Source organism: Physeter macrocephalus, chromosome 7 (genome assembly GCF_002837175.3).
Source record: "Physeter macrocephalus isolate SW-GA chromosome 7, ASM283717v5, whole genome shotgun sequence".
NCBI classification, from domain to species: domain Eukaryota; kingdom Metazoa; phylum Chordata; class Mammalia; order Artiodactyla; family Physeteridae; genus Physeter; species Physeter macrocephalus.
This window is the reverse complement of record NC_041220.1, coordinates 127,136,167-127,160,934: the sequence shown is the minus strand read 5'-3', so window position 1 is coordinate 127,160,934 and position 24,768 is coordinate 127,136,167. Positions and strand designations below refer to the sequence as shown.

The 24,768-nt window shown below is 40.5% G+C and overlaps 1 protein-coding gene across 39 annotated transcripts in view; it reads right to left on the bottom strand.

The window, feature by feature from the left end:
* Positions 1 to 24,768, bottom strand: part of LOC114486617 (uncharacterized) — a 323,771-nt gene that overhangs the window by 263,964 nt on the left and 35,039 nt on the right. For 9 of the 39 annotated variants that reach the window (XR_008617906.1, XR_008617904.1, XM_055086212.1 and 6 more), the window contains exon 4: positions 9,790 to 10,048. The exons of 29 other annotated variants lie outside the window; for them this stretch is intronic. Coding sequence is in view for 7 of the 10 variants with exons in the window: in XM_055086212.1 (XP_054942187.1) it covers positions 9,790 to 9,986 (197 nt within the window). In the remaining 3 variants the exon portion in view is untranslated. Of the gene's footprint in view, positions 1 to 9,789; positions 10,049 to 22,714; positions 24,393 to 24,768 lie in introns of all 39 variants that reach the window. One more of the 39 variants, XR_008617909.1, reaches the window with a different exon arrangement.

Genomic DNA, 24,768 nt, shown 5'->3' with positions numbered 1-24,768 from the left:
GTCTTCCTGAGTGTAGTGGGATTAGGCTCTGTTAGGGGGAGACCAAGAGTTTAAGAAGTCATTGGAAGTTGTAAAGATACAGTGAAGTTGCTGGGAGACAAGCTCATAAACAACAAATAGAAATGATATGCCAATATCAGGAAGGATAGACACAGAGCAAGATAATGTATCATATCACCAAACTTAACTTCTACCATCTTTTACCCCCATTCCGTGTTACTTACATTCTCCCATACACATACACACATACACACATAACACACATACATATACACACACATATGCACACATATACACACATATATACACTCGCATACACACATGCATACATACGCACACGTACATACACACATGTACACACATACACAAAGACCCTTAGAGGGCAGGGATTATTTCTTATTTGTATTTCTGTTTTACAAAAGACCCAGCAGTGTCTTACACACAGTAGACATTGAACAAGCATATTAGATGAAGGGGGTGAAAGTATAATAGCTTACTAGTTTTGATAGGTAGAATTTATAACACAATGGTTTAAAAATATTTTAAATGATTAATGAAATTGAGCCTAATAATAATAACAACTAACATTTATTGTGTGTGTGTGTGTGTGTGTGTATGCTTGAAATACTTTCAAAATAACAATTTCTAGAACACATAATTACATGGAAAATTCTTATAAATAATATTAGATGAAAAGACAGAATACAAACTCGCCCATTCAGTTGATGTTGCAAGTAATCTATTAAGATATTCAGATTTACAAATGATTTTACTTCTATTTCAGTGAAGAGGTAGAATATAGTCAACATGTTAGGAAATGCTTATAGGAATATTTAGAACATGGTTAAGCAAACATCCATTAAGTATGGCAGGAAAAAGTAGCTTGAGAGTCACTGTTACTAACACATACACATACCCATACATGCCCATACACAAAAGAGGCTGGATGGAAGGAAATACACCATATATAGTTTATTCCATAGTGGTGGTTTTGTTCATGTGATTGAACTGAGTAAAGAACAGACAAATTTTTGTATCATGGTTCTGTTACTTTTAAAATGAGATTAAAGCCACATTTAAAATAAACTTTTTAAAAAGTAAGATCTATGGTTGACTACATGGAATTATTCTTAATAGCCCCCAAACCTTTTTCTGCCAAGACTCAAATCCATGCCTCCACACTTCACTGTCTTTTAAGTGTTTTCAGTGGCATGTAAATAGAATAAAATAAAGACATTCGCAAACATTTGCAAATGTAATGTGAAGAGAAAGGGCAATTTCTTCTACCTTAGAAGTGGAATAAATTTCTCCCTTCTTCTGACTTCAACGATAATATTTAGTATTATTTAATAATTAACTAACAGTCATTTTTAATATTTGCATTTATATAGCATATAATATATTGAACATCGTGAGGTGCTGTTTTAAGCACTTTATTTATAGTAACTCTCACGACAACCCTTTCCGTAATGGGATATTACTGGCCCCATTTTGAAGCCGATGACACAGAGCTTTAACGACACAGAGAAGTTACGTAGCAAGTGAGTAGCGGAACCAAGATTTAAACCCGAGAATTCTGCTCCAGAGTCCATCCTTTTAAACACTGTACCACGTGAGCTCAGGAAATAGCTCTACTGCCTTTTTGCATTTACAAGGAGAATCAAATATCTTTGTCTCTCACTGCAACCCACCCTCCCCCTTTGCAGGCCGGGGAGCTAAGGACCTTCTGGCATCTTATGAGAAGAAAAGGTAGTGGAGCCAAAGAGATATTAGCTTGCTATTATCCAACTTACATCTGAATCAAATTCCGTCTCAGCGCTTGTAACTAAACTTCCCCTTCATGGGTGATGGATCATCCTCCTATTCTCACCCTCAGTGAGCCCAGGCTGTCCTTGACAGCAGGTCAGTTCAGGTGATGCAACACAGCAGACCAGCTTCTTGAATATGCTGATTGCAGTGGTTTGTTCAGAAATAAAAGTACTAATTTCAAACCTGATCATGCAATAGATATTTCGCATGTGGTGATTTTACAAGAACACCTTAATTCAGCCTCACTGAGAAGAGAGGGTTTTGGCTGAGTTAGTTTTCTCAGTAACTGAAGTTCAGTCCTTGAAGGAGACCCAATTTTTTTCGGTACATCTTTTTAAAGGATAGTAAGCAGAACACTGCCTTGTTAGACAAAGTATGTGGAATATACTACAATCTTATCTTATTACTGAGGTCAGTTTATAACAATATGTGCAGAATTGCAGCATATTACCAATTCTTGGATTAGAGAGACACACGGGGTATTTCAGCCCTACCTTGCATGGTCTTGGACAGTTGTGTTTTTGAGTTCGCACACCTGTCTCTTGTCACAGTTTTCTGGTGTCCTCAATGGAGCTTATCAGTCGACATTCTTACTGTTCTTTCTCTAGCAGTCATCCCTCACCTTCTAACTTCCAGCTTCTAATTTGCTGTGGTTTTGAAAACCATAAAACCATTGATGCCACAAGCATGAATCTGTGAATGTACTAATGAATTTATGAATGTGTGTATACATAGCTCTTTCTACAAAGGATTTGTAACAGCTTTCACGGGCCCAGCCGCTCCGCGGCATGTGGGAATTTGAACAAAAGGAAAATAAGAATAGGCAAATAATAAAGCCAAGAGTCAGTAACATGCACAGATTGATTGCCTTACAATTGCTGGCACTAGGTAGCAAGTAGAGCTCTAAGCTTCCTGGAAGCAAAAGCAAGGATGGAAAGGTGATCAATTAGTTAAAGGTTCACAAACATCAGAAAGTAAAAACAAGCCAGCTATTTAAAATAATGCTACCATTCTTGACATGAAGGCCGAAGAGAATTTTTTTCATAGTGTTCATAATAAGGATGATGTAAGATAGAATAGATAATGTCTTCAATGGTATTCTGACAGTTGCTAGTAAAATACATTTCAAATAGTGTTTCTTTTAAAAAGCCCTTAATATAAGCCAAAAGCAAATACCCAAGCCAAAAACCATGTCAAGTAAGAGTGAAAGCAATTGGACTAAGCAACTATGAGATTCTTAGTAAGGAACATGCACAAATTTTAATATGTGAACTTTATGATAACTATTTTCCTTGATCAAGCATTGCTGGCACCTGCTTCCTAATTGATGGCCATGTTCCAGGTACATAGGTTTATAAACATTTATACATGTTTTACAGGGAAATCTATTTCTTTTGGGTACTATCTAGTTAGAAACCATTAAATACCCCTAGGCATTAGATTTAGTTAATTCTCAATTCCAGCCTTGCTGCTATCTTCATTCTATTTAAAGGGACAAACAAGTCTTATGTGAGCCCTCTTTACAGTCGTCAGCTTCTAAACCTTCAATAAAAAGATAAGATTGCCAGATTTTTAAAGAGAATTTCTAAACGTGTAAATTAGCAAGGTGAATTGAATAGACATACTCTCACACACTAACTAAAAGATATTCTTTCATTTTGAGTCCTTCTCTGAAGTGAATTTAATCAAGGTTTATTCAGTGATTTTCAAAGCAAATCCACCAGCCCACTTTACTTTCCATTTAGGTCCCTAACAACAGGATTTGAGGACTGTTCCTTACTTTAATTCTTTACTTGTGCAGTGCCTACTGTATGTAGAGAATGTTTGCAAGTTTGGACTCTGAACAACACAGTGAATTCCCTATACCATACCACAACACAATTGCTCGGCTATCAAGTAAAGCTTTTTTATCCTGCTGAGTTCAAAGTTCAAAATTTATTTCTTAGCTTAATGCAAGGCTAGTGCAAGTGTGTTTAATATATTCATTCTAAATGCCATCAGAGGACGGTGGTGTCAACATTTTGGCTTTGTTTGGACAGCTTTTGTGCAAGTGCAAACACTGAGTGTATGAAATCTAATGAGATTAGGCGCTTACTGCAAAATTAAAGGCAGGCGACCAGACTTCAAAGATATTACCGCAGCGCAAATTCCTTACTCTATTTCTTAGGCCATTTCAGCAAACTAAAGTTTGAGAATCACCTTTACCAAAAGATTTTCTTCATAGCAACCCTTTAATAGAACATTTGATATTAAATACCTCCTAAAGAGTACGTGATTTTATTTTTAGCTTTTTTTTTTTTTAACCATCATTAAAAAGCACTACAGTTAAGGAGGATGAAATTGAATCAAGACAAGTAAGAATTAACCAAAAGCTCTTTTACAGACCCAGAACTAAACATAACTCCTTTAAAAGCTGTGGAGTTTGAGTGTGGTTTTGTTATGTTTTGGTTTTGCAGAAACATAGAAAACAGCAAAAGAAATTTGACCCCATCACATGATAATGAATCTTCTCATTTTTTTTCAGCATAATTTACATTTTAAAAGGGCTTACTATGTCCCAGGCACTGTTCTAAGTGATTTGTATGTATTAAATTAATTCAGCCACTACCTTATGAGACTGTTAATATTATTAGTCTCAATTTAGAGATTAGAAAACTGAAGCTTACTGAAATTTAACTGTGGTTTATTATACTAAAATAATAGACCCAGGGTAGAGTAGTAGACCTATGCTGAAAAATTGAGCAAGAAAGAACCTTGTATCTAATCACAAGTATTTTTAACTTCGAACAAGAGATACAAAGGACCCTCCAAAGAAGTGACAATAAACAAACCCATATTACCCAAGAATCAGCGCTCCCGGGCATAAATCAGGTTATACAAAGGGGTGTGCAAACTTCCTTATGGCACTCCGGGGATAACGTGGTTACGAAGAAGAAAAAAACCAGAGAACAGCTATAAGCCTTCTTGCTTGCAGGGGAAACGGAGGAGAAACAGAGAGACAGATGAAAGAGAGTGCTGCTGCTATACCCGTGTCTCCAATGTAACAAACCTGGCAACCAAGCGTCCAGAACTGCAATGGGAGTAAGGGGCTGGCTGGAGGAAATGAAGGTTGGGAGAAAGCAGTAACTTCAGTTTCGGGACATAACTATTAGGTTGAATCATATAAAATCGTTCCTTGACCGTTTTTTATCTACTTTGGTTGCATGGTGCAACCAAAGGTTTTGAGATATCCAAATGGCGAGGTTTCTGGTAACAGTGGATTACTCTGGATATATGTCTGTTACAGGAAGAGCTGCATATATGGATTTATGAGTCACCTAGACATGGCAGATAACTTGAAGCCGTGTCCGACGTTGTATTTCCTAGGGTAGAAAACAAAGAGGATGGCCAGGGATACTCACAGTTTGAAGAGATAAAGAAATCAGTAACATGTGAGGATAAATAAGAAACTCTGCCATCACTAATGTTAGGCCAGAAGTGATTAACATTTCTAAAGGTAAAATCAGAAGCAAGAACTTCGGGCACAGACAAAAGATGACCATGGTATAAAGGATTTCTGTCAAATGGCAGACTGTAAAAGCTGGGGGTATGGAGGCTGGATAGTAGGGAAATATGTAGGTATAAAATGTATACATGCATTCCATGAGCTTACTCTTAGGAGGGAGATAAATATGCTTTTTTCTTTCTTAATGAGATGACATTATAAATAAGATAGTGTGGAGATTACTTGGTACCTTCTTGAAGACAAAAGAGACCCAGGTATTTTTAACAGCGAGAAAAAGAAAACTACAGGTAACAGAACAGCAGATAGTACTCAAGATAAAAGGGTGAGAATTCAGTATGTATTTACACAAGACAGGATAACCTCCACCTAATGAGAAATCACAGCCCTAGAATGGGTGGAAATACTGGTGGATGACCGAAGATTCCATAGAAGGAGGGATATTTCTGCTCTTTGTGACTCTGTGGTAGAGAAGCTTTGAGAAAAAAATGTGGTAAAAGTTTTCAGTAAGAAAAATCTCCCCTTATCCCCAGGCAATCATGTTCTCAGAAATATTACAAATGTTAATGTCCAATAGGTAATCTTGCTCCTACATGCATGTAAAAACTGCAGACTGTTTAGGTGGGGATGGAGAGGGGGGCAGTTGATGGTCTTAGCAGTCTTCCTGAGTGTAGTGGGATTAGGCTCTGTTAGGGGGAGACCAAGAGTTTAAGAAGTCATTGGAAGTTGTAAAGATACAGTGAAGTTGCTGGGAGACAAGCTCATAAACAACAAATAGAAATGATATGCCAATATCAGGAAGGATAGACACAGAGCAAGATAATGTATCATATCACCAAACTTAACTTCTACCATCTTTTACCCCCATTCCGTGTTACTTACATTCTCCCATACACATACACACATACACACATAACACACATACATATACACACACATATGCACACATATACACACATATATACACTCGCATACACACATGCATACATACGCACACGTACATACACACATGTACACACATACACAAAGACCCTTAGAGGGCAGGGATTATTTCTTATTTGTATTTCTGTTTTACAAAAGACCCAGCAGTGTCTTACACACAGTAGACATTGAACAAGCATATTAGATGAAGGGGGTGAAAGTATAATAGCTTACTAGTTTTGATAGGTAGAATTTATAACACAATGGTTTAAAAATATTTTAAATGATTAATGAAATTGAGCCTAATAATAATAACAACTAACATTTATAGGGTACTTACTATGGGCTAAATTTTTACATAGATTACCTGATTTAATCTCCATAAGAGGTAGAGACTACTATTATCACCATTTTACAGCTAAAAAAATGAGGTTTAAGGAGGTTAGTGTTAGTACAAGGATTCAAGCTTGTACTCTCTCGAAGCCACTATGTATATAAAACACCTGGCCAGGTGCCAGGCTTCTGTGAGACTGCATAGGAAGTGGTCACCATGGTACAACGTGGGTTCCAATATGACAGCTAGCCTGCAACCGGGCATTCATAAGGACCACGTGGCTTTATCTGAGGCACTTCATTTTCCTATTCCTTTATCTGTATAACAAGAAATTGGACAAAACCTTTAAAGTAACGTCCAGGCCTGAAGTTCTGCGACTTTAGATCTACCTCCAATGATGAAATTAATGGTAGTTAAAATTCTTGTGTCATCTTATTCCGCTAATGCCCCAAAGCACTGATCATCTTATTTGTAAAACTGAAAGAGGCCTGTAAAAGTGTGAGGCTTTGGAGAACTGGTTGCTGGTCTTAGAATTCGTTGTCAATCTCAGACAACTATTAATGTTACCAATAGAAGTCAAAGAAGCAAAATTCCTATAAAATTTTCCTTTTCTTGTTTGTCTTAACAAGCAGCCTACAAAGAAGTAGCCAGAAAGAAAGTACATAAAGTCATTCTTACCATACTCTGAGGAGTGATGCAATCACAAAGGACATAAAACTGGGGGCCCTAATAGTCAGCCTGAGTGCCCTGTCCCCAAACAATCATATGAATTCAGTGATGCAACTTTATAATTTCTCTTATGAAAAACCAGACATTTTTAAAACATGAGGGGCTCAAATGACAGTGGTATTTTAAAACATAATACCAGACGCCCATTAAACTACAACTCCCAGCCCCCAGAAGGCAGAGGCGTCATATCCTGTCACCTCCATGTAAAACGATCATGTTCCTACCTGGACAGGAAAACACATTCTTCACCTCTGGGCCCACCAAAATGTCAAATATTTAATTATTTCACAGCTCTCTACTGCAGCTTCTCAGATGATCTTCAAATACCCCATAAGACTGAACTAGCAGCTGGGAGACATAACTGAGGAAGCAATGGCCCTCCAGCCAGGAGATGAGAAAAATCAAGCTCAAGCTGCCAGGCCCTACAGGTGCACATTTAGTTACAGAATCCAAGGTCATTGAAAAAGGGCTGTTGCATTTTAACTTGAAAAAGAAAACGGATGAGTGGACTCTGCCCAGTTTGCCTGAAAACAAAGCGCCTGCCCCCAAATGAAGAAGTACCCCACAAAGATAAAGTTCTCTTTTCTGCCAATGAGAACAAAGCATCGTAACTCTACCATATTTTTGGTGTATCCTTCTAGCAACGCTATATTTAAGTGTAACTGGATTACACCTAAAGATTGTTAAAGTTTGACTGTCGTCAACCAGAAAACTATTCTCATTCTTGTCGTTTCTCCACCTTTGACCTCCCCAGATAGCTTAGGCTGGCTGAAATGTCCAATATTGCAACAATTTCTTTCAAGAATTCCAAAGCCTTTTTAAAACCAGAGGTTACTTTTTCTTCTCATTAGTAGAAGGGAAATCCTGTCCTTTAGTCAAAGCCACAGAAAAGTATTTGGTGGCTCACCATGAAACACAAGAAAAAAAAATGTAATGATTTCTCATCTTCAGAAATTACTTAGCATTTTGCTTACAGTTCAACTCAGAGAGAATTCTTTGCAGAAGAGAATAGGACAAGAGGTATATTTTCTCAGATTAACAGATGGAGGGGTCGGGGGGGGGGATGCATACCACTCGTGTGTGTGTGTGTGTGTGTGTGTGTGTGTGTGTGTGTGTGTGTGTGTGATTTAAAGGAAGTCTCACTTTCACAGGAAAACCACCCGCGGTACTAAAGATGATGACTGACCCACCAGGTTGGCAGCTGGGTGCCGATTCCTGGGAAACCAGTCTCTGTGGTTCACCTCACTCTCTGATAATGACAGGCCCTTGCCTTACCCTCAACCCTGAGAAAGAAAAAAGTCAACACTCTAAAAATAAGAAGAAAGAAAAGGGGAGTGAAGTTCTTGCCAATGCTAGTAACCAGGAGGCCTAGAAAGAGGCCACTGGATACCCTGCTATTTATTGCCCATTTCCACCCATAGGAAGCTGAGCTGAGAGCTTGCCAAAGGGAAAGAAAAAATGAAAATGTTCTCCATCCTTCCTGTTTACATTAATAGAACAGAGTCACGTACAGCATTCCAGCTCTATTATTTTCCCCTTCTACACAGAGCAGCTTTTTTAGGTCAAAGTTTTTAAGAAAAAAAAATTTTAAATAATATCTTCAAGTTTTAAACCCCTACCTTTCCTGTATCTTATACTTTCTTCTATTACTCAATTGAATTTATAGAAATAAAAGGTTGCTTTCATCACCTTATCTAAGGGGCCATGTTTTCTTATTTTAATGAATATAAGTTAAACAATTAGAAGTTCCCTGAGTCCACTGTTCTAGAGTGAACCAGCTATTTAATGAAATTGAGTTTACACTTTTAAAGAAACGTCTTCCCAAAGGAAAAATAAGGTCAAATTCCTAGGATAAGAAACCATAAGAAATGTAACTTTACTGCCCAAGCCAGGGGTTTGAGGAAAGCTCAACCCAATCCCCTAAATCATTATATCTTTAAAACAAAGAAAGTAAACACTGTTACTTATGCACAATTATTTGTGTACTTCTCTGAGCAGAAATTTTACCGCATGGAAGGATTCCCCTAAAAACAAAAGAATTTGACTTATTATAGACTGTAAAGCCTACAGAGAGATGGAGTGCTATCATGCGGGGCTTCCCAAAACTTTTTGTATATACAGTATATATAATTTCCCCCAGAGTCTCAGGGCTCAGCCTTCCAGCCCTTTTCTCAGGTGCCGCACAGCATCTAGATCCTTGCTTCTAGAGGCTTTCACCACCCTGTTCCCTCAGCCTGGATGTACCTTTCCTTCCCCCTTACCACTCCCTTGCCTTCTCCAAGCCCTCTTGTCACTTCCTCAGAAAATTCTCCTTTGCCTCTCAGACTATATTAAATACCAGGCTGCCCTGCCCTCACCTCCACCCCCACCCTCCGCCATTCTTTGCTCTCCTGCACTCTCACTTAGGGTCCAGAGCCCTTAAAGCATTTGTGATAAATTAGCTCTTTGTGTGATCATGTATTTAATGGCTATGTAATTTTTCTGTAACGCCTACCTTCTGCTCTTAATAAGCTCCCACGCAGCAGGGGCTGCATCTTGCTTGGTTACTGCTTGAGCATAATGGAGACACTCAGTGAAGTGTTCTGAATGAGGGACTGAAGTTCTGAGCGAAATATTCATTACGATTCTATCAGCTCCATATCCTTTTCGATTTTCCGGAAGCCCTAGAGAATAGTGCTGGGAATACTTCATCAGAGATCATCCTGTCTGAAGCAATAACATGAGAAAAGGAAAACAGTCCAGGAATCTCTGACCTGTGGGAAAAAAAGATGGCCAATAAAATAAACCTTACTGAACAGAGGGCCACTGATTGGGATGGATGATAAAGCTACAAATGCAAGCTGGGGGTGGGAGGGTCAGATTATGGAGAGTTAAATTCAGGCTTGAATGTAAACAGGCAAAAGTGTCTGCATAATAAAGTGACATGATAAAGTTGTGAGGTTTTTCCAGAGGTCAAATACAATATTGACTCAAGGGGTAGAGATTAAAGGCAGCAAACCCATTAGGAAACTAAAATAGTCCAAGTCTGAGGCAAACAAGAACCTCAGTTATGGTGGCAGGTGTGGAAATGGGAAATAAAGACTGGATTATGAGAGATCACGAAAGAAAGACTGATAAGACCCGGTGAAGGAAGAGGGCTCAAAATTCCTAGAGACATCAAGCCCGGGTGCAAGGGAGTGGGAATCCAGCACGCAGAGGTCTCCCCTCTGTTCTCAACTCCCTGGGTAACCTTGAACAAATCACTTAACCTCTTCAGCCTCATCTGCTTCATCTAATTAATGAAAAGATTGGACTAGATGATCAGCAACATTTCACATTCTCTGAAATCAGCTACTCAGGGAAACCAGGGGGACAGCAAGGGTCCTGGGTTGGGAAACAAAAGGTTTGTGTTTCACCTTAGCTAGGTTGAGCTCAAGGTAAAGTGAGACAGCCAGAAAAAGATCTCCATCAGGCAGCTGGGAATACAGGACAGACGAGCCCGGAAGGAAAGCAGGCTGGAGACACCGATTTAAGAGTCGGGCGCCTCAAGTTGTAGTTGAGGTGATGGGAGTGAAGAAAGCCTCAGAGGAAGATTTTGAAGAGACAGGGGAAAGTGCCCAGCTCAGATCCTCTCTGGGCCGAGGAACCCCAGTCTCAGGTCACTTGTGGCCATTAGTCTCTCCCGGGGGTTAAAGGGTTCCTTTCCGCTCCAGGAATGGAAAGATCAGGACAGGTCTTCTGATCCCACTATGCACTTGGACCTGCTTTAATTCCGACTGGTAGTCAACTGTAACCCCTAAGTAAGCTGTGTCGGGGGGAAGAGTTATGAGCTTGCAAACCCTATTATAGGTCCTGTAGCAAGTGGAGAATCCCCGAAGTCGTGTTGCCAATGCAAAAGGGCTCTGTGGCCTTCAGTGCTCTCCACTAAAAAGCCAGTTAGCAGGCTTCCCTGGTGGCGCAGTGGTTGCGCGTCCGCCTGCCGGTGCAGGGGAACCGGGTTCGCGCCCCGGTCTGGGAGGATCCCACATGCCGCGGAGCGGCTGGGCCCATGAGCCATGGCCGCTGAGCCTGCGCGTCCGGAGCCTGTGCTCCGCAACGGGAGAGGCCACAACAGAGGAAGGCCCGCATACCACCAAAAAAAAAAAAAAAAAAAAAAAAAGCTAGTTAGCTATCGTGCCTTCCCGCTCCTGATGCCCCTGCCTGGGACCACTTCAGAGTGACCCAGCGGCATACCCGACCACGGGGGGACAGCGGTGCGCACAGTGCATTCACGCAATGCCGAAGTGGCAGTTCTGGGAAGAGAATCCTGGTCCTCTGCCTTTCAATCCAATTCTCTTTTCCAGTAATCATCCCGCCTATTAAAAGCATATGTGCTGGGCTTCCCTGGTGGCGCAGTGGTTGAGAGTCCGCCTGCCGATGCAGGGGACGCGGGTTCGGTCCGGGAGGATCCCACATGCCGCGGAGCGGCTGGGCCCGTGAGCCACGGCCGCTGCGCCTGCGCGTCCGGAGCCTGTGCTCCGCAACGGGAGAGGCCACAGCAGTGAGAGGCCCGCGCACCGAAAAAAAAAAAAAAAAAAAAAAAAAAAGCATATGTGCTACACCTTTAAAATTCCCATTTGCCCTGAGCTGTGAATAGTGTTTCATTGTCCGCTGCCATCCTACCAGAGAGGGGGCATTGTGCATTTTGACAAAACTTGCACCCCTGAGCAGCTGAGGGCTCAGTTTCCTGCAGTGATACGCAGGCAGGCGATCATTGCCAAGGGCATGCTTGTATATTGGTTCTCCTTGAATTGCATATAGGAATATTGTTGCTCTGTGGCCTGAGCCAAACAGTCCAAGTCACCTGACATCCTCCATCCAACATTTAGGAGTCATCAAACTTAATTTCCCCTTTGTGCAATAAAACACCAAGAGGAAGTTTTAATAGATTGTATTATGTAACGGTTCTATAAAAATAGCAGGCCAGCACTGGAGCACTTCCTTCCTGGGGCCCAGTAACCTATGCTGAAAGGATACACACTGGTTGCCCAGGCAACCATGAGAGATGACACTAGGGAAAAAAACAGCAACAAAAGGACCATTTTTTGGCTCAGTCAAATGAGGTCTGGCTTCAAGCTTGTGATACAGTGAATACAGACAGCCCAGCACAGAGAGAGGGAACCAGTTAACAATTCTACTCAGGCACCAGTAGCCTTGCAAAGCGGCCCCTGCTTTCATTTTTTTCTTTTTTTTTTTTCTCCTCTTGTTTCTTTAAAGAGGGGAAAAAAAAAAAAAAAAAGCCTTCCCCTAGTAATTTTATTTTTAACTTAAAAAGGCAAAATCTTTGAGTGCAGTTGAACTGTAGCAATCAGTAAACAATGATCATCCTATTTTTTCTTTCTCTTCCCAGGGGCTCAAAAAATAATTTCAGTGACATGCAATTGTCTTTTCTCCTAGATTCTTGGGGATTTGATCACACAGGAAACAACTAGTTTAGTGGCAGTAACCCTTACAAATAACCTCTAAATAAAAAAATAACTCAAGGACACTCAAGGAATAATGCATGATAAAACTGAGAACCATTTCTGGGATCCCTCTTCACAGAAGACATCAAAGGACTGTTTTAACAGACTATAATCTCCTCTCCCCTGCTGTACTGAATTAGAACCCCTACATTTTATTAGCATGATTATCATCATCATTATTGCCTCGAAAAATGGACTGCCGTTTTAATTTCGGAAAATTCATTTTCCCAATAGAATGAAAATAGTGGCAGAAGGTTCGTAAACTCCTGACATGCACCTAAACGTTTTTCCTCTTACACGGAGGAAATGGACCCCGAGGGATTTACAAACATGATTTGGGATTAAGTTCAGATTTCTAATATAAAGCAACATCAATAGTTCTTTCAAAATGATTCTTGAAATCAGTGCTCATAAATATGTAATGCATTTTTTATCCAAAAGACCTGTTTAAATCCTCATATAGTAAATGATTTATTTCAAGATTAGGCACTCAGCACAAAGCAGGCACCCTCTGATCAAGTGGGAATAAAAATCTGTGAAAGCCAGTGGTAAAGCATTATGTAAATGTAAACGGCTGTGCTGATGATTATCCTGTGAACTGGTATGTTTGAAGGAAGAAAAGCAAAAAAAAAAAAAAAAAAAAAAAACCCAGCTATGTATTCTTCAGAAAAATATCCACTATCTGTCCTTTCTTTTCAGGCTCTGTTGGGAATAAAAATCTGTGAAAGCCAGTGGTAAAGCATTATGTAAATGTAAACGGCTGTGCTGATGATTATCCTGTGAACTGGTATGTTTGAAGGAAGAAAAGCAAAAAAAAAAAAAAAAAAAAAAACCCAGCTATGTATTCTTCAGAAAAATATCCACTATCTGTCCTTTCTTTTCAGGCTCTGTTCCTACCTCTTGCTGCCTTTCATCTGTTAATTCAAATCCTTGCAGCACCTGTTAATCATCTGCCTATTGGCAATTAACTACTTTTAAGACTGTCTTTACAAACCAAAGGGAAATGGAGATTTAGAAAATATTCACTTATTTTTATCAATGTATGTTGCCAAACTGGAGATTTCTGCCTCCGAAGGGTAGGATTTGAGGCAAAATTCCAATCCTTCCCCATAAAGTTGGTTGAATCATCTCTATTTACTACATCTGGGCTCTCCTCAGGATGGATTTAGAGACAGATTAATCTTTAAACATCAGACGCTGTTGAAACACAAAACAGCCTTTATTATCAAAGTTGCAAACTTCAGGCTTAAGTCTTTTAAGACCCGAGACCCTGTATCTTTGGAGAAAACATATGCAGAATGCATGTGCCTTAAGTTACTTAGCCTTATTTTCCTTTTGTGCTAAGGGTTTTGAAATCAACAGGATTAAGTTGCAGATAGTTGGGTTTTATCCAGATCTTTATTTTTGACTCTAAAAAAGGATTGAAGAAGGCTTTGATGAAATGGACATAGAGTTAGCATTCAATAGGGGCTCAACTCCAGGGGAGAAGCCTGACTTCGAGGAAGCAGAACAGTATATGTTGCTTGATTTTCTGGTCCGTGATTTCAATTCACTGATGCTTAAGCACATGGCACAAAATAAAGTGTACAGGAGTTCTAAATCTTGGTATATGCCATTAAATCCATAAATCCTTTTCAGTTATTGAAGAAATACTAAATAACATGAAGCTAGGATAAATATTTCCCAAGCTTCAGGTTTTCAATTTAGCGTCTCCTCTGATTGCTTCCTGAATGGACTACGTCAATATGAATAATGATGTTAATCATATGGCCATTCCTTTCAGAGGTTACAGAATCTACAGTACTCTACGTATATTTATCTAGGAGGAAAAGTACATCATAAAGTATGAGATAAAGCACTAGTGTTCACTGAAGCTTGCTATACGCAAGGTTGTTCTGCCTTGTAGGAGTTTACAGTGTAGATTTGGGTTTAGCACATAAACTTATACAAAGATAACTTCCACTACTAGGCACTCGGTAAGCCCTAAAGAAGTACAACAGCTAACAAATGCCAGAGGAGCTTTTCGGGTAACAGAGATCTCTGTGGGCTGGAAGGACCAGGGAAGGCTGAGAAAAAGATAGAATTTAAGCAAATAAAGAGTAGGGAGAATGGGAAAGGACAATATACTAACAAAGGGGCCCAGATACTAACACTCACGGCATAGTCACAGGGCTGTGGGGAGACAGAAGGTGTGGAGGTGAAAATACAGGCCTTGAAGGAGAGAAAGGCATTAGTTGAGTTTATAGGAAAGAAAATGTAGACCGTTCACCATGTAATACTGAGCTCCAAGGAAACTTAGAAATCATTTTCATGTAATTTGGGGCAAGAGTCTTAAACCTCTGCTTGCCTCAATTTCCTTGTCTATAAGACGGAGTTAATAACAACAGTAATAATGACACTATGTTATAATGCATTAAACAAATATTGGTTGTCATCTTACCCAGGCCCCTCAGCTTACATTTTCATTTCATTTAATATACCATTTCTGTGTTGATTTAATCAGTCCCAATGTGTGATGTCTACGCATTGAGACTAGTACCCCCAAATCCAGCCCACAACGTGTCCTCTTTAAGAGGAACTGAAGGCAGTAAATTCTCCCCACTGGCCTGGAAGAGGGAAGAGGCCCTGAGAGAACAGGGAGCCAGTTTCCCAAAAAGATCACACCATTTACCCACTGACGTTCTGATCCAAGGGTGGCCATGGGAGAAAAGCATCATGGCGTCAGATCAGAGGGAACGCCCGCCAGCACCTCTTCTCCCCGCGGCCAGCCAGCTCTCTGACTTACAGTTTGAGGTTGCTGATCAAATAGACCAAAGGCAGTGGATGCCTGGAACACGGACTCCCGCGTCTCGGGCTCCTCCAATGGCTCTGACAGCAGTAAAGTACTCATTTTCCAACCTTGGCACCCTGTCAAGGGCCCCAACAAGAGAGGAGACGCCCCTTTGCCCATTTCTTTCAGAGCATCTTGATTTTTTAGGAATGCCTCTCTCATCCCTGGAGCACATCAAGCCACAGACTCATGGAACCGCTTCCTTGCGACCCACTTCATTTTGTTTACTTAAAGATTGTTTTCGTGACTTTTAAAAAGCCATGCTTGCATCTGGGGTTTGTAATTCTAAGTCAGAGAAAGACAGTTGTTATGTATTGTTTAAAATTTGTTTAATAAAAAGGAATTTCTTTGAAAACATCAGGCCAAGCTTATGATGTAAATTTACTGTCTGTAAATTTACAGTGTAGTGACAGAAACTATAACACAGTATGTTAATTGATCAGTGTTGTAAGAAACATTCACTACAGCAATGAAAGAGTATATGGTGTTTTGTTTAAAAGATATTAACTCAAGATGAGAAATAAGATGTTTTTCTTTGGGGTAATTTTCCCTTTTATGGTGTTTTTTTTCTTTTTGTCCATCTATATTTGCTAACTTTTCCATAACAAATATAAATGTCTTACATAATTAGAAAAGAAAAAGCAAATAAGATGTTGATAATTTGACTTCAGACTATCCAGCAGGTGATCTTCAACTGAAAATTTCAACTGAAAATTAGAAATTAATCCTGGCCTTTGGCAACGGTTCTTTAGAAAAGGAAGGTGAAGTTTTAAAGGAGCACTTCTCTTGACGCACCAAGTCCGCAGTCTAGATTTCCATATGGCTCAAGCAAAGAGATAGCAGGAGACAGTAAGGTCTTTCAGAGACCTCACCTTGGTTTTGCATTACGCATATGCTACCTAAGACTTTCTTTTTTTTTTTTTTTAATTTATTTGGTTGTGCCAGGTCTTAGTTGAAGCACGCAGGCTCCTTAGTTGTGGCATGCAAACTCAGTTGCAGCATGCACGTGGGATCTAGTTCCCTGACCAGGGATTGAACCTGGGCCGCCTGCATTGGGAACGTGCAGTCTTAACCACTGCGCCACCAGGGAAGTCGTTCTACCTAAGACTTTTGGTCATACAAAAGCAAATCCTGGGACTTAAAACCTAAAATGCTCCCTAGCATTGGGGAGAAACTACTTGGAGTAGTCCTCTATTCAGTGAAACATGTACTGAGGATCTATGCTGATCATTGTAGGGAAAGGAGGGCAGAAAGCACAGCCCTCATTCTGAAACCAAGGAGCCTATGTCACAGAAGGGCAGGTAAAACATGAACGGTACCATAAGAAAATGGCCCCATGACACAAGGTAAGACCACGGTTAGTGCCGTTCCCAGATGACTCTGGGCCTCGTTCTTCTGAGCACTTGGTGGCATTGTTCTTCCCTGCCTCTTTGAAGTTAGCTGGGGCATGAGATTTGCTTTGGCTATTGAAATGCATATCACTTCTGAGCAGCAGCTCTAAGAACTAATGCACAGCTCACTCCATCCCCTTCCTCTTGCCACATTGACTGTGCTATTCCAGTTAGTGACAGTTCCAGCAATATGAACATTCAGGGTCCCTGAATACGAACATTGTAGAGCAGAGTTCCTGCCAGCCTGAGATGGGCACGGAGTGTGAGCAAGAAATAAAATTTTGTGGTTTTAAAACACTAAGATTGGGCTTCCCTGGTGGCGCAGTGGTTAAGAATCCGCCTGCCAATGCAGGGGACATGGGTTCTAGCCCTGGTCCGGGAAGATCCCACATTACGCAGAGCATCAAAGCCCATGTGCCACAACTACTGAGCCTGCGTTCTAGAGCCCGTGCTCTAGAGCCCGCGAGCCACAACTACTGAGCCCGCGTGCCACAACTACTGAAGCCCGCATGCCTAGAGCCTGGCTCCGCAACAAGAGAAGCCACTGCAATGAGAAACCTGTGCACCGCAGCGAAGAGTAGCCCCTGCTCACCGCAACTAGAGAAAGCCCGTGCGTAGCAACAAAGACGCAATGCAGCCAAAAATAAATAAATTTAAAAAAAAAAAAAAAAAGACACTAAGATTTGGGTTTGGTTTTTCCGGTAAAATAACCTCACTCATCCTGATTAATGCACAGTTAATTGTCACACCAATTCTGTTAGTTACTCTTATTATCTCCATGTTACAACTTTAGGAACTGAGCCATAAAGAAAAGAAGCTTCCCCGTGGGAGGTCAAATGGGGATAGTTCCGAACCATAACCCATTTTATATTTAAGGAAACTGAGTCTTATATATTAAATGGCCTGCCAAAGGTCACACAGACAATAAGTAAAAGGGTCATAGTCAAACCGGTTCTCTTCTCAATGCCTTGCAGTAAGTGGTTATGGCCAAATGATTGGTTTAACAAGAGGTGGCCTAAGTAAGAAAGACCTCTAGACCTCAGAAATAGGGTAGCTTTAGAAAAGAACTAGGATCGGAACTGGAGTCAGAATGGTCAAGTTTATTAAGCAGTGAAAAGGCAGGAGAAACAGCATCACGCCCAGGTAGAGATGCAGGGAGACCACTTGGCAACAGTGGATCCGGGTCCCAATATAGGGGTGGTGGTAGAGGATTCTGAAAAGGCAGTCAGATTAGGAGACAGATTATATAAATTATATAAATACAGAAAGGGAGACAGATTATATAAATCCTTCAATGCCATCCTTAGGAGTTTTGACCTATTTGCTGGCAACCGGGAGACACTGGATGACGTAAGGGAAGTGGTGGTTCAGTATATTAATTTACCAGTTAACCATTCAAGTGATACGTTTGAAGGGCCTGAATAGCATTTTAGCTTTTGCAATAGAGAGGAGAAGATCAATCTAATATATTTCATGGAGGAGGAATCCCAGGACCAGGCTAGTTGATTGATTAGAGGAGAGGCAGATGGGAATGAGTATGTAAATATCTGTGTTGAGTGGAATGCTGCTTTATAATTGCACCCATAGGGAATTTGCTTAAATAGCTAAGGCTATAGATTTACCAAATTCATCTATTTCACTAGCAGCTCAGACCTTGGAATTCTAGAAAAACGGACTGTAGGCATGGGTTTTCACGAAAGATTGGCTTGCCACTTACTATTTGTGTGACCTGGGGAACTTGGTTAAAGTTTTACAAATCTCAGTTACTGCATCTTTAAAATAGACCTAGTAAGACCACCTCAAGGGATTAAATACACAAGTACAGGGGCTTCCCTTGTGGCGCAGTGGTTGCGCGTCCGCCTGCCGATGCAGGGGAACCGAGTTCGCGCCCCGGTCTGGGAGGATCCCACGTGCCGCGGAGCGGCTGGGCCCGTGAGCCATGGCCGCTGCGCCTGCGCGTCCGGAGCCTGTGCCCCGCAACGGGAGAGGCCACAACAGAGGGAGGCCCACATACCACAAAAAAAATAATAAAATAAATAAATAAATAAATAAATAAATACACAAGTACATATAAGGACCCTGCAAGGTTCCTGGTTCATAGCAGGCAACCAGTAAACATCAGTTTCTTTCACTAGCGTTCCAAACTAGATGGAGGTCCATACTATCACCCAACATTGTTTAATACTCCCTAAGGGCTCACAATGTGGATTTTTTATAAATCTTGACTCAGCTAAACTACTTTGCAAAATTCGACTCAGTTTTCTTAACCTATTTTTTTTTTCTAAAATCTCTTACTATTAACTTAGTATGACTATTTATACTTTAAAAATTGAAAAGTTTAGACATCATGGTAAAGTTGCTGCTTGACAACTTGGTGACATAGAAAGAACCGAATTAAGGACGACAAAAGGTCATTAAGCCTTTCCCCAGTTTAGAGGCTATTCCACAACAGGCATCGACCATCATGAGCATGATGAGGGCCTAGGAGAAGAGGCTAGAAGCCCTAGAGCTTCCTTCAGCTACTCATTCAAGACCAACAATACTTCACTGGGAAAGAGAAATCTCTCTCTAGTATTTATGCTAACGTATTACTGCCACCTCTTTCCCCAACCCTGCTGCACATTAAGTTGGGCAGAGAAGTGTTTAAAAGAGTGGTGGTCACACCATATCAAATGCGGCTAATGCTCTGATCCACTGCCATATTATCACCCACAAAACCTCTTTCCAAGGGAGTGGTGTCTGAGGAAGACAGCCTTTCAACAGGAGAGACATACCATCCTGGAACATACTAAAGCTCCTGTGCTAGAGAGTGAGTTCAGGCTTACACGTACTGAATATTAAGTAAATATACATTGTAAATATCTTGTTTTCCTATGCATTTTATTCTTTCTCATAATAACATCAATAAATAGCTGCTATCCATGTTTTAGACACTATTTTTAGCACTTACAAAGTAAACGTACTTTAAAATTCTTTGGTATTGTAGGAAGAATTTCCAGAAATTATGCTGACGCTAGCACTGTATGTTGCTCTGTTGTATCCAGTATAACTTTCTCAAGCCTTGAGAAGTTCTCAGTTTCTAGGGCTACAGCATAAAAGAGCGCCAAGAAAAATTACAAACTTTTGTAATTTTTGAGCGATCAGTTGACATGGAGGTAAATAATTTTGCTAACACAATAATTTATAATAATTAAATAATTTTATAAAATACATATTCCCCGGCCAAATAAAATAAAATAAATAAATACCTCAAATACATTCCCATGCCTGAAGTTAAAAAGGCAACCCACAGCTATGGTGCATGCACCCAGAGATTCACTCACTGTGTGCATCTTACATCTTAGAACTGAGCTGCAATCTTAGGGCTGAGCTGCAATCTTGGTGCTGAGCTGCAATCTTGCTGCTTAGCTGCAATCTTAGTGCTGAGCTGCAATCTTGGTGCTGAGCTACAATCTTGGTGCTGAGCTACAATCTTGGTGCTAAACTGCAATCTTAGTGCTGAGCTGCAATCTTGGTGCTAAACTGCAATCTTAGTGCTGGGCTGCAATCTTAGAGCTGAGCTGCAATCTTAGTGATGAGCTGCAATCTTAGAGCTGAGCTGCAATCTTAGTGCTGAGCTGCAATCTTGGTGCTAAACTGCAATCTTAGTGCTGAGCTGCAATCTTAGAGCTGAGCTGCAATCTTGGTGCTGAGCTGCAATCTTAGAGCTGAGCTGCAATCTTGGTGCTGAGCTGCAATCTCATCTTTCCTCAGCACAACAACGCTTTCTTCCCTAGACCCTGATGTGTTCAAGAATAAAGACTCAGATCACCATTTCCTCTGAATACCAAAATTTCACAGCCTAGCCACTCTTGTTCACTGTGGTCCAAAGCACAGTTAGAAATATGCAGCAAATTTTATCAGCATTTCACTCAGACATTAGTCTCCTCACTACTTAAAAGAATGAAACTGTCTTAACCTGGAATTCACATGACAGGAAAAACAAAACAGTTATGAAGAGCCAAGCGAGTTATCCAATATCCTTATTTTAAAACAACAGCAACAACAGCAATAGTCAGGGAATCTAGTTAATGCGAGTAAGAGCATATTCTTTAAATTGTAAGATTCTTTTGCATAAACCAATTGCAGTTTAATGAGGTTTCCCTGTAGTTCATTTTCAGTGAGTTTATTATAAAAGAACATCTGCAATATTCCTACTTTTTAAGAATCCAATTGTTCTTATCTCTATCATGTTAGTTGTTTGTTATCATAAGCTTACCACTTTTTTATTAAAGATAATTGCAATAGAATTAGTTATTGAGAAAGGGAATAGGAAAAAAATTAAATCCCAGAAGGAAAAAAGATTCTATCTAACAGCATTATTATTAATAAAGCATGCAACAAGGAAACCAGAAAATACCTTGTTAATTAGAACTACACTCGAGTAAGAATTTTCCAGAGGATGTCATAGGCCTCAGTCATGACTGGTTCTTAAATTATATATGTTTACATGCACCGCAGTATTTTTTTAAAGTTTACCAATAACCGAAAAAGCTCTGGGCGCATATACAAAAAATAGTTTTTTAAATACCACAATTAAATTAGATTCTGTGGTTAAAAAAAGAAAATCTAAACCTTAAACTACCCCATAAAAGAGGAGGAAAGAAAAAATAACCCCACTGGATAGTCACAGAATGCCAAACCCAAACTATATACTTCTGTCCCATGCCCCAAATTTCAAAAAACTTGGGATGAAAACAACCACATCCAACCCTCATGCCACCTTCTACACACAGCCACACTGCTGGCACACAAACCCTGCATGTGACGTTCCAGTGATAACCATATGTATACGTCTGGTCAACTGCTTTCCAAACATTCGAATGACCTATAGACTTTATTCCATCTTTTCTGAGGAGAGAGGCAACATCCAGCTCTGAAACCACAAACCACACCCTAGCCACTTCCTAGCCTCAAACCCGCTGGCCAGCAAAACCTTTGGGAGATGGGCCAAATGGCTACGAAAACCGTACAACTTCAATGTTCTTCTCTTCTGGTCCGGTCATTTACCAGAACTGTAACCAAGTAGCAAAATGCACTGGTTTGAGTCTCAGCTTTTCTTGCTTTCCCTCTCCCACCCTCTGGTAGAGATACTAAAGAGCAATAAAATCTCCAAGAGGCTGCGAGCCAGATAACAACACTGTCCCTTAGATAATCAAGAGATAACGGGGGCTTCTGGAAACAACGAAGAACAGAAAACACACAGGCTCCTACAAGAACAGGCTACAGCTACAGCAGGATGTGAAAACATCTTAGGGAGGAGATCACACTGTGGTACTGGATATTGAGGGAAAAAACTACATGCATCCTAAATGCCTACAGTCCTTTCAAATATCAGGTCATGGTGGGACACGTCATCAGAGTACACCCTGGGGCTGAGGATACAGGAAAGCAGAGGGCGGGAAAAGCGGAGTGAAGAAATCTGGTAGTGGACAGCCTTCTTACATCTACCTTTCCAAAGTATAAGAAGAAAATTGCTACATGATTTGTACCTGATTCGTATCGTAATATATACAATCACGTAAATAAAGCTCTGGCACAACCTCTGGCTTAGGTAGGTGGTCAATAAATGATATCAACCTGATTTATTCATTTCACGACTCTGACAGCACCTACTACCTACCTGGCAGTCTGTTGATCGCCATGATTACAGAGACTAAAAAACCTATTTCTTACCTTCAGGGATCTCCTCAGCTCTGTGACGCTCAAGGTCTTCCAGAGCAAAACCAGAAACTGGAGAAGGGCTGTAGAATATGTAACTGTTCTACCAACAGAGAGCTCACCATCCCACAACCTGAATCCTCAACAATTCCAAAGAGAGTATGAAAATGGCCAAACTCCAAGATTCCGTGAAATTCAGTACGAAGATGCTACCAAACAGAACAAAGGAGGGATCATCCCAGCATGGTCTGACGGTGGCACATCTCAGCATGCAGAAACCATGTCTTCGTTGATTAACACTCCTGATAGTGGACTACAAATATTTCCTTTCATACTTCATGGTACTATACAAATTCAGAAGCAGGAGGGACCTAGAAATAGTAAGTTCTCATTTTAGAAATGAGACCCAAAGAAGTAAACACCCAACTTCAAGTACATATTAAGCAAGTGCAAACCAAGGAGAGCAAGGGAGGGAGATAGGAAGGGAAACAAATAGTATTTGCTGCGGGCTGACTGTTTTGCCAGACCTTGTTATATTATAAATAGCTACTGCTCACAACCAAATACCGCAAAGTAGGTAGGTATTAGTATCTCTATTTTACAGACGAGGAAACTGAAGCTCAGATAGGTTAAGAAACATGCCCAAAGCCACACAGCCAACAAACAGGAAAGCGTGTTCATTCAAAAACTCATGGCGCTGTCACAGGCCCCCTTGATCAAGGCTGCTCTTTTTACAACTGCCTCTTTGGAGTAGAAATCAGCTTATCATCCTTGGTAAACTCCCAGATGCAGCTGACCCTGAATCTTGAGGACTGGTGTGATGTAAAAAAAGGAAAAACCATTCACTAAAGTTTAGTGATCTTTCGTCATCTAGAAAAGTTGATGTTGCCCGGATAACTGTCTCCCCTATAGGCTATCCTTCACAAGGTTTTCTATCTAGGTCTAATTTTCATCCTCACGGTCAACCTTGATATTCGCCAGGTGCAAGTATTTAGTTCTAAACCACAAAATTATCAATCTGTAGCACATTATTGTTCTTCAGCTGCCAGAAATCTCTTCAGAGGCCTTATCAGAAATGGTGGTAATCCTTCAAAATGCCACCTGGCATCTTTTTCAAACTGTTCTGCAACAATTGTCTCAAGCAACGTCCTCCAGGAAGACCTCCAGGAGGTAAGATCAATACTTTACTGAAAGTCTTCACTACACATGTGGAACTAGCTACAGATGAGGGGCTGTAGTATATTTAAGAGGTCACTGTAAGTGCGGAAAGGAAACAGCTGCATATTCTACTCCCAAGACAGAGTCTGTTTATAGGAATTATTGATTACAAATATTAAAACAACTTGGGTATCACAGAGTACCTTCCTTTCAGTGATAACAGTCACCAGTAAAATTGGCGGTTAAAAGCTATCTTAAAATACGTCCCATGTTTAGATTTGAAAACACTTTAAGCAGAGCAGGAAATGTTGAATTGTTCTGAGGGGCGTTAAAAAGAAAAACCAATAAGAGGGTCGCATAGAGAGATTTCTTACCTTAACTGCCATAAATGAGACTGCATAACAAAATCTTTTTTTTTTTTTTTAATTTACCAAACTGCAGGGAGAATGGAGAAACTCGGACTCTGTTGCCCAGATTCTTAAACAACCTGTGCTGCAGTCATCAGTGAATTGTTTAAGCCTCCGCTTCCTTTGGTCTGTGTGTTGTTGGGTTGGGAGGGGAAGGAAAAGAGAAAGGGAGCACATCGAAAACAGATGTGGAAATAAATATTTATCAACACAAAATCTTGGCAAACCTTGATCTTTATGTTGCGCTTGCACTGTATCTTCCAAGTTCCCTAGTTCCCCCAATCCCCGAAGCATTCATAGCCAGAAAGGAAGGTCAAAACCTTTTATAGGTTTTCCACAGTGTGAGGGAAGCGTCTTTGGCGAATTCTGGATGCCTCTCCCTTAATCTAATATTAATAAATATTTTTGACCCAAGGAATTCCTGCCAGAGAATGGGAGGAATAAAAGCTTCATTTAGCTGGGTTGTCCCGTCCTTGGACTTCCAGGCAGAATAAACAGCACCTT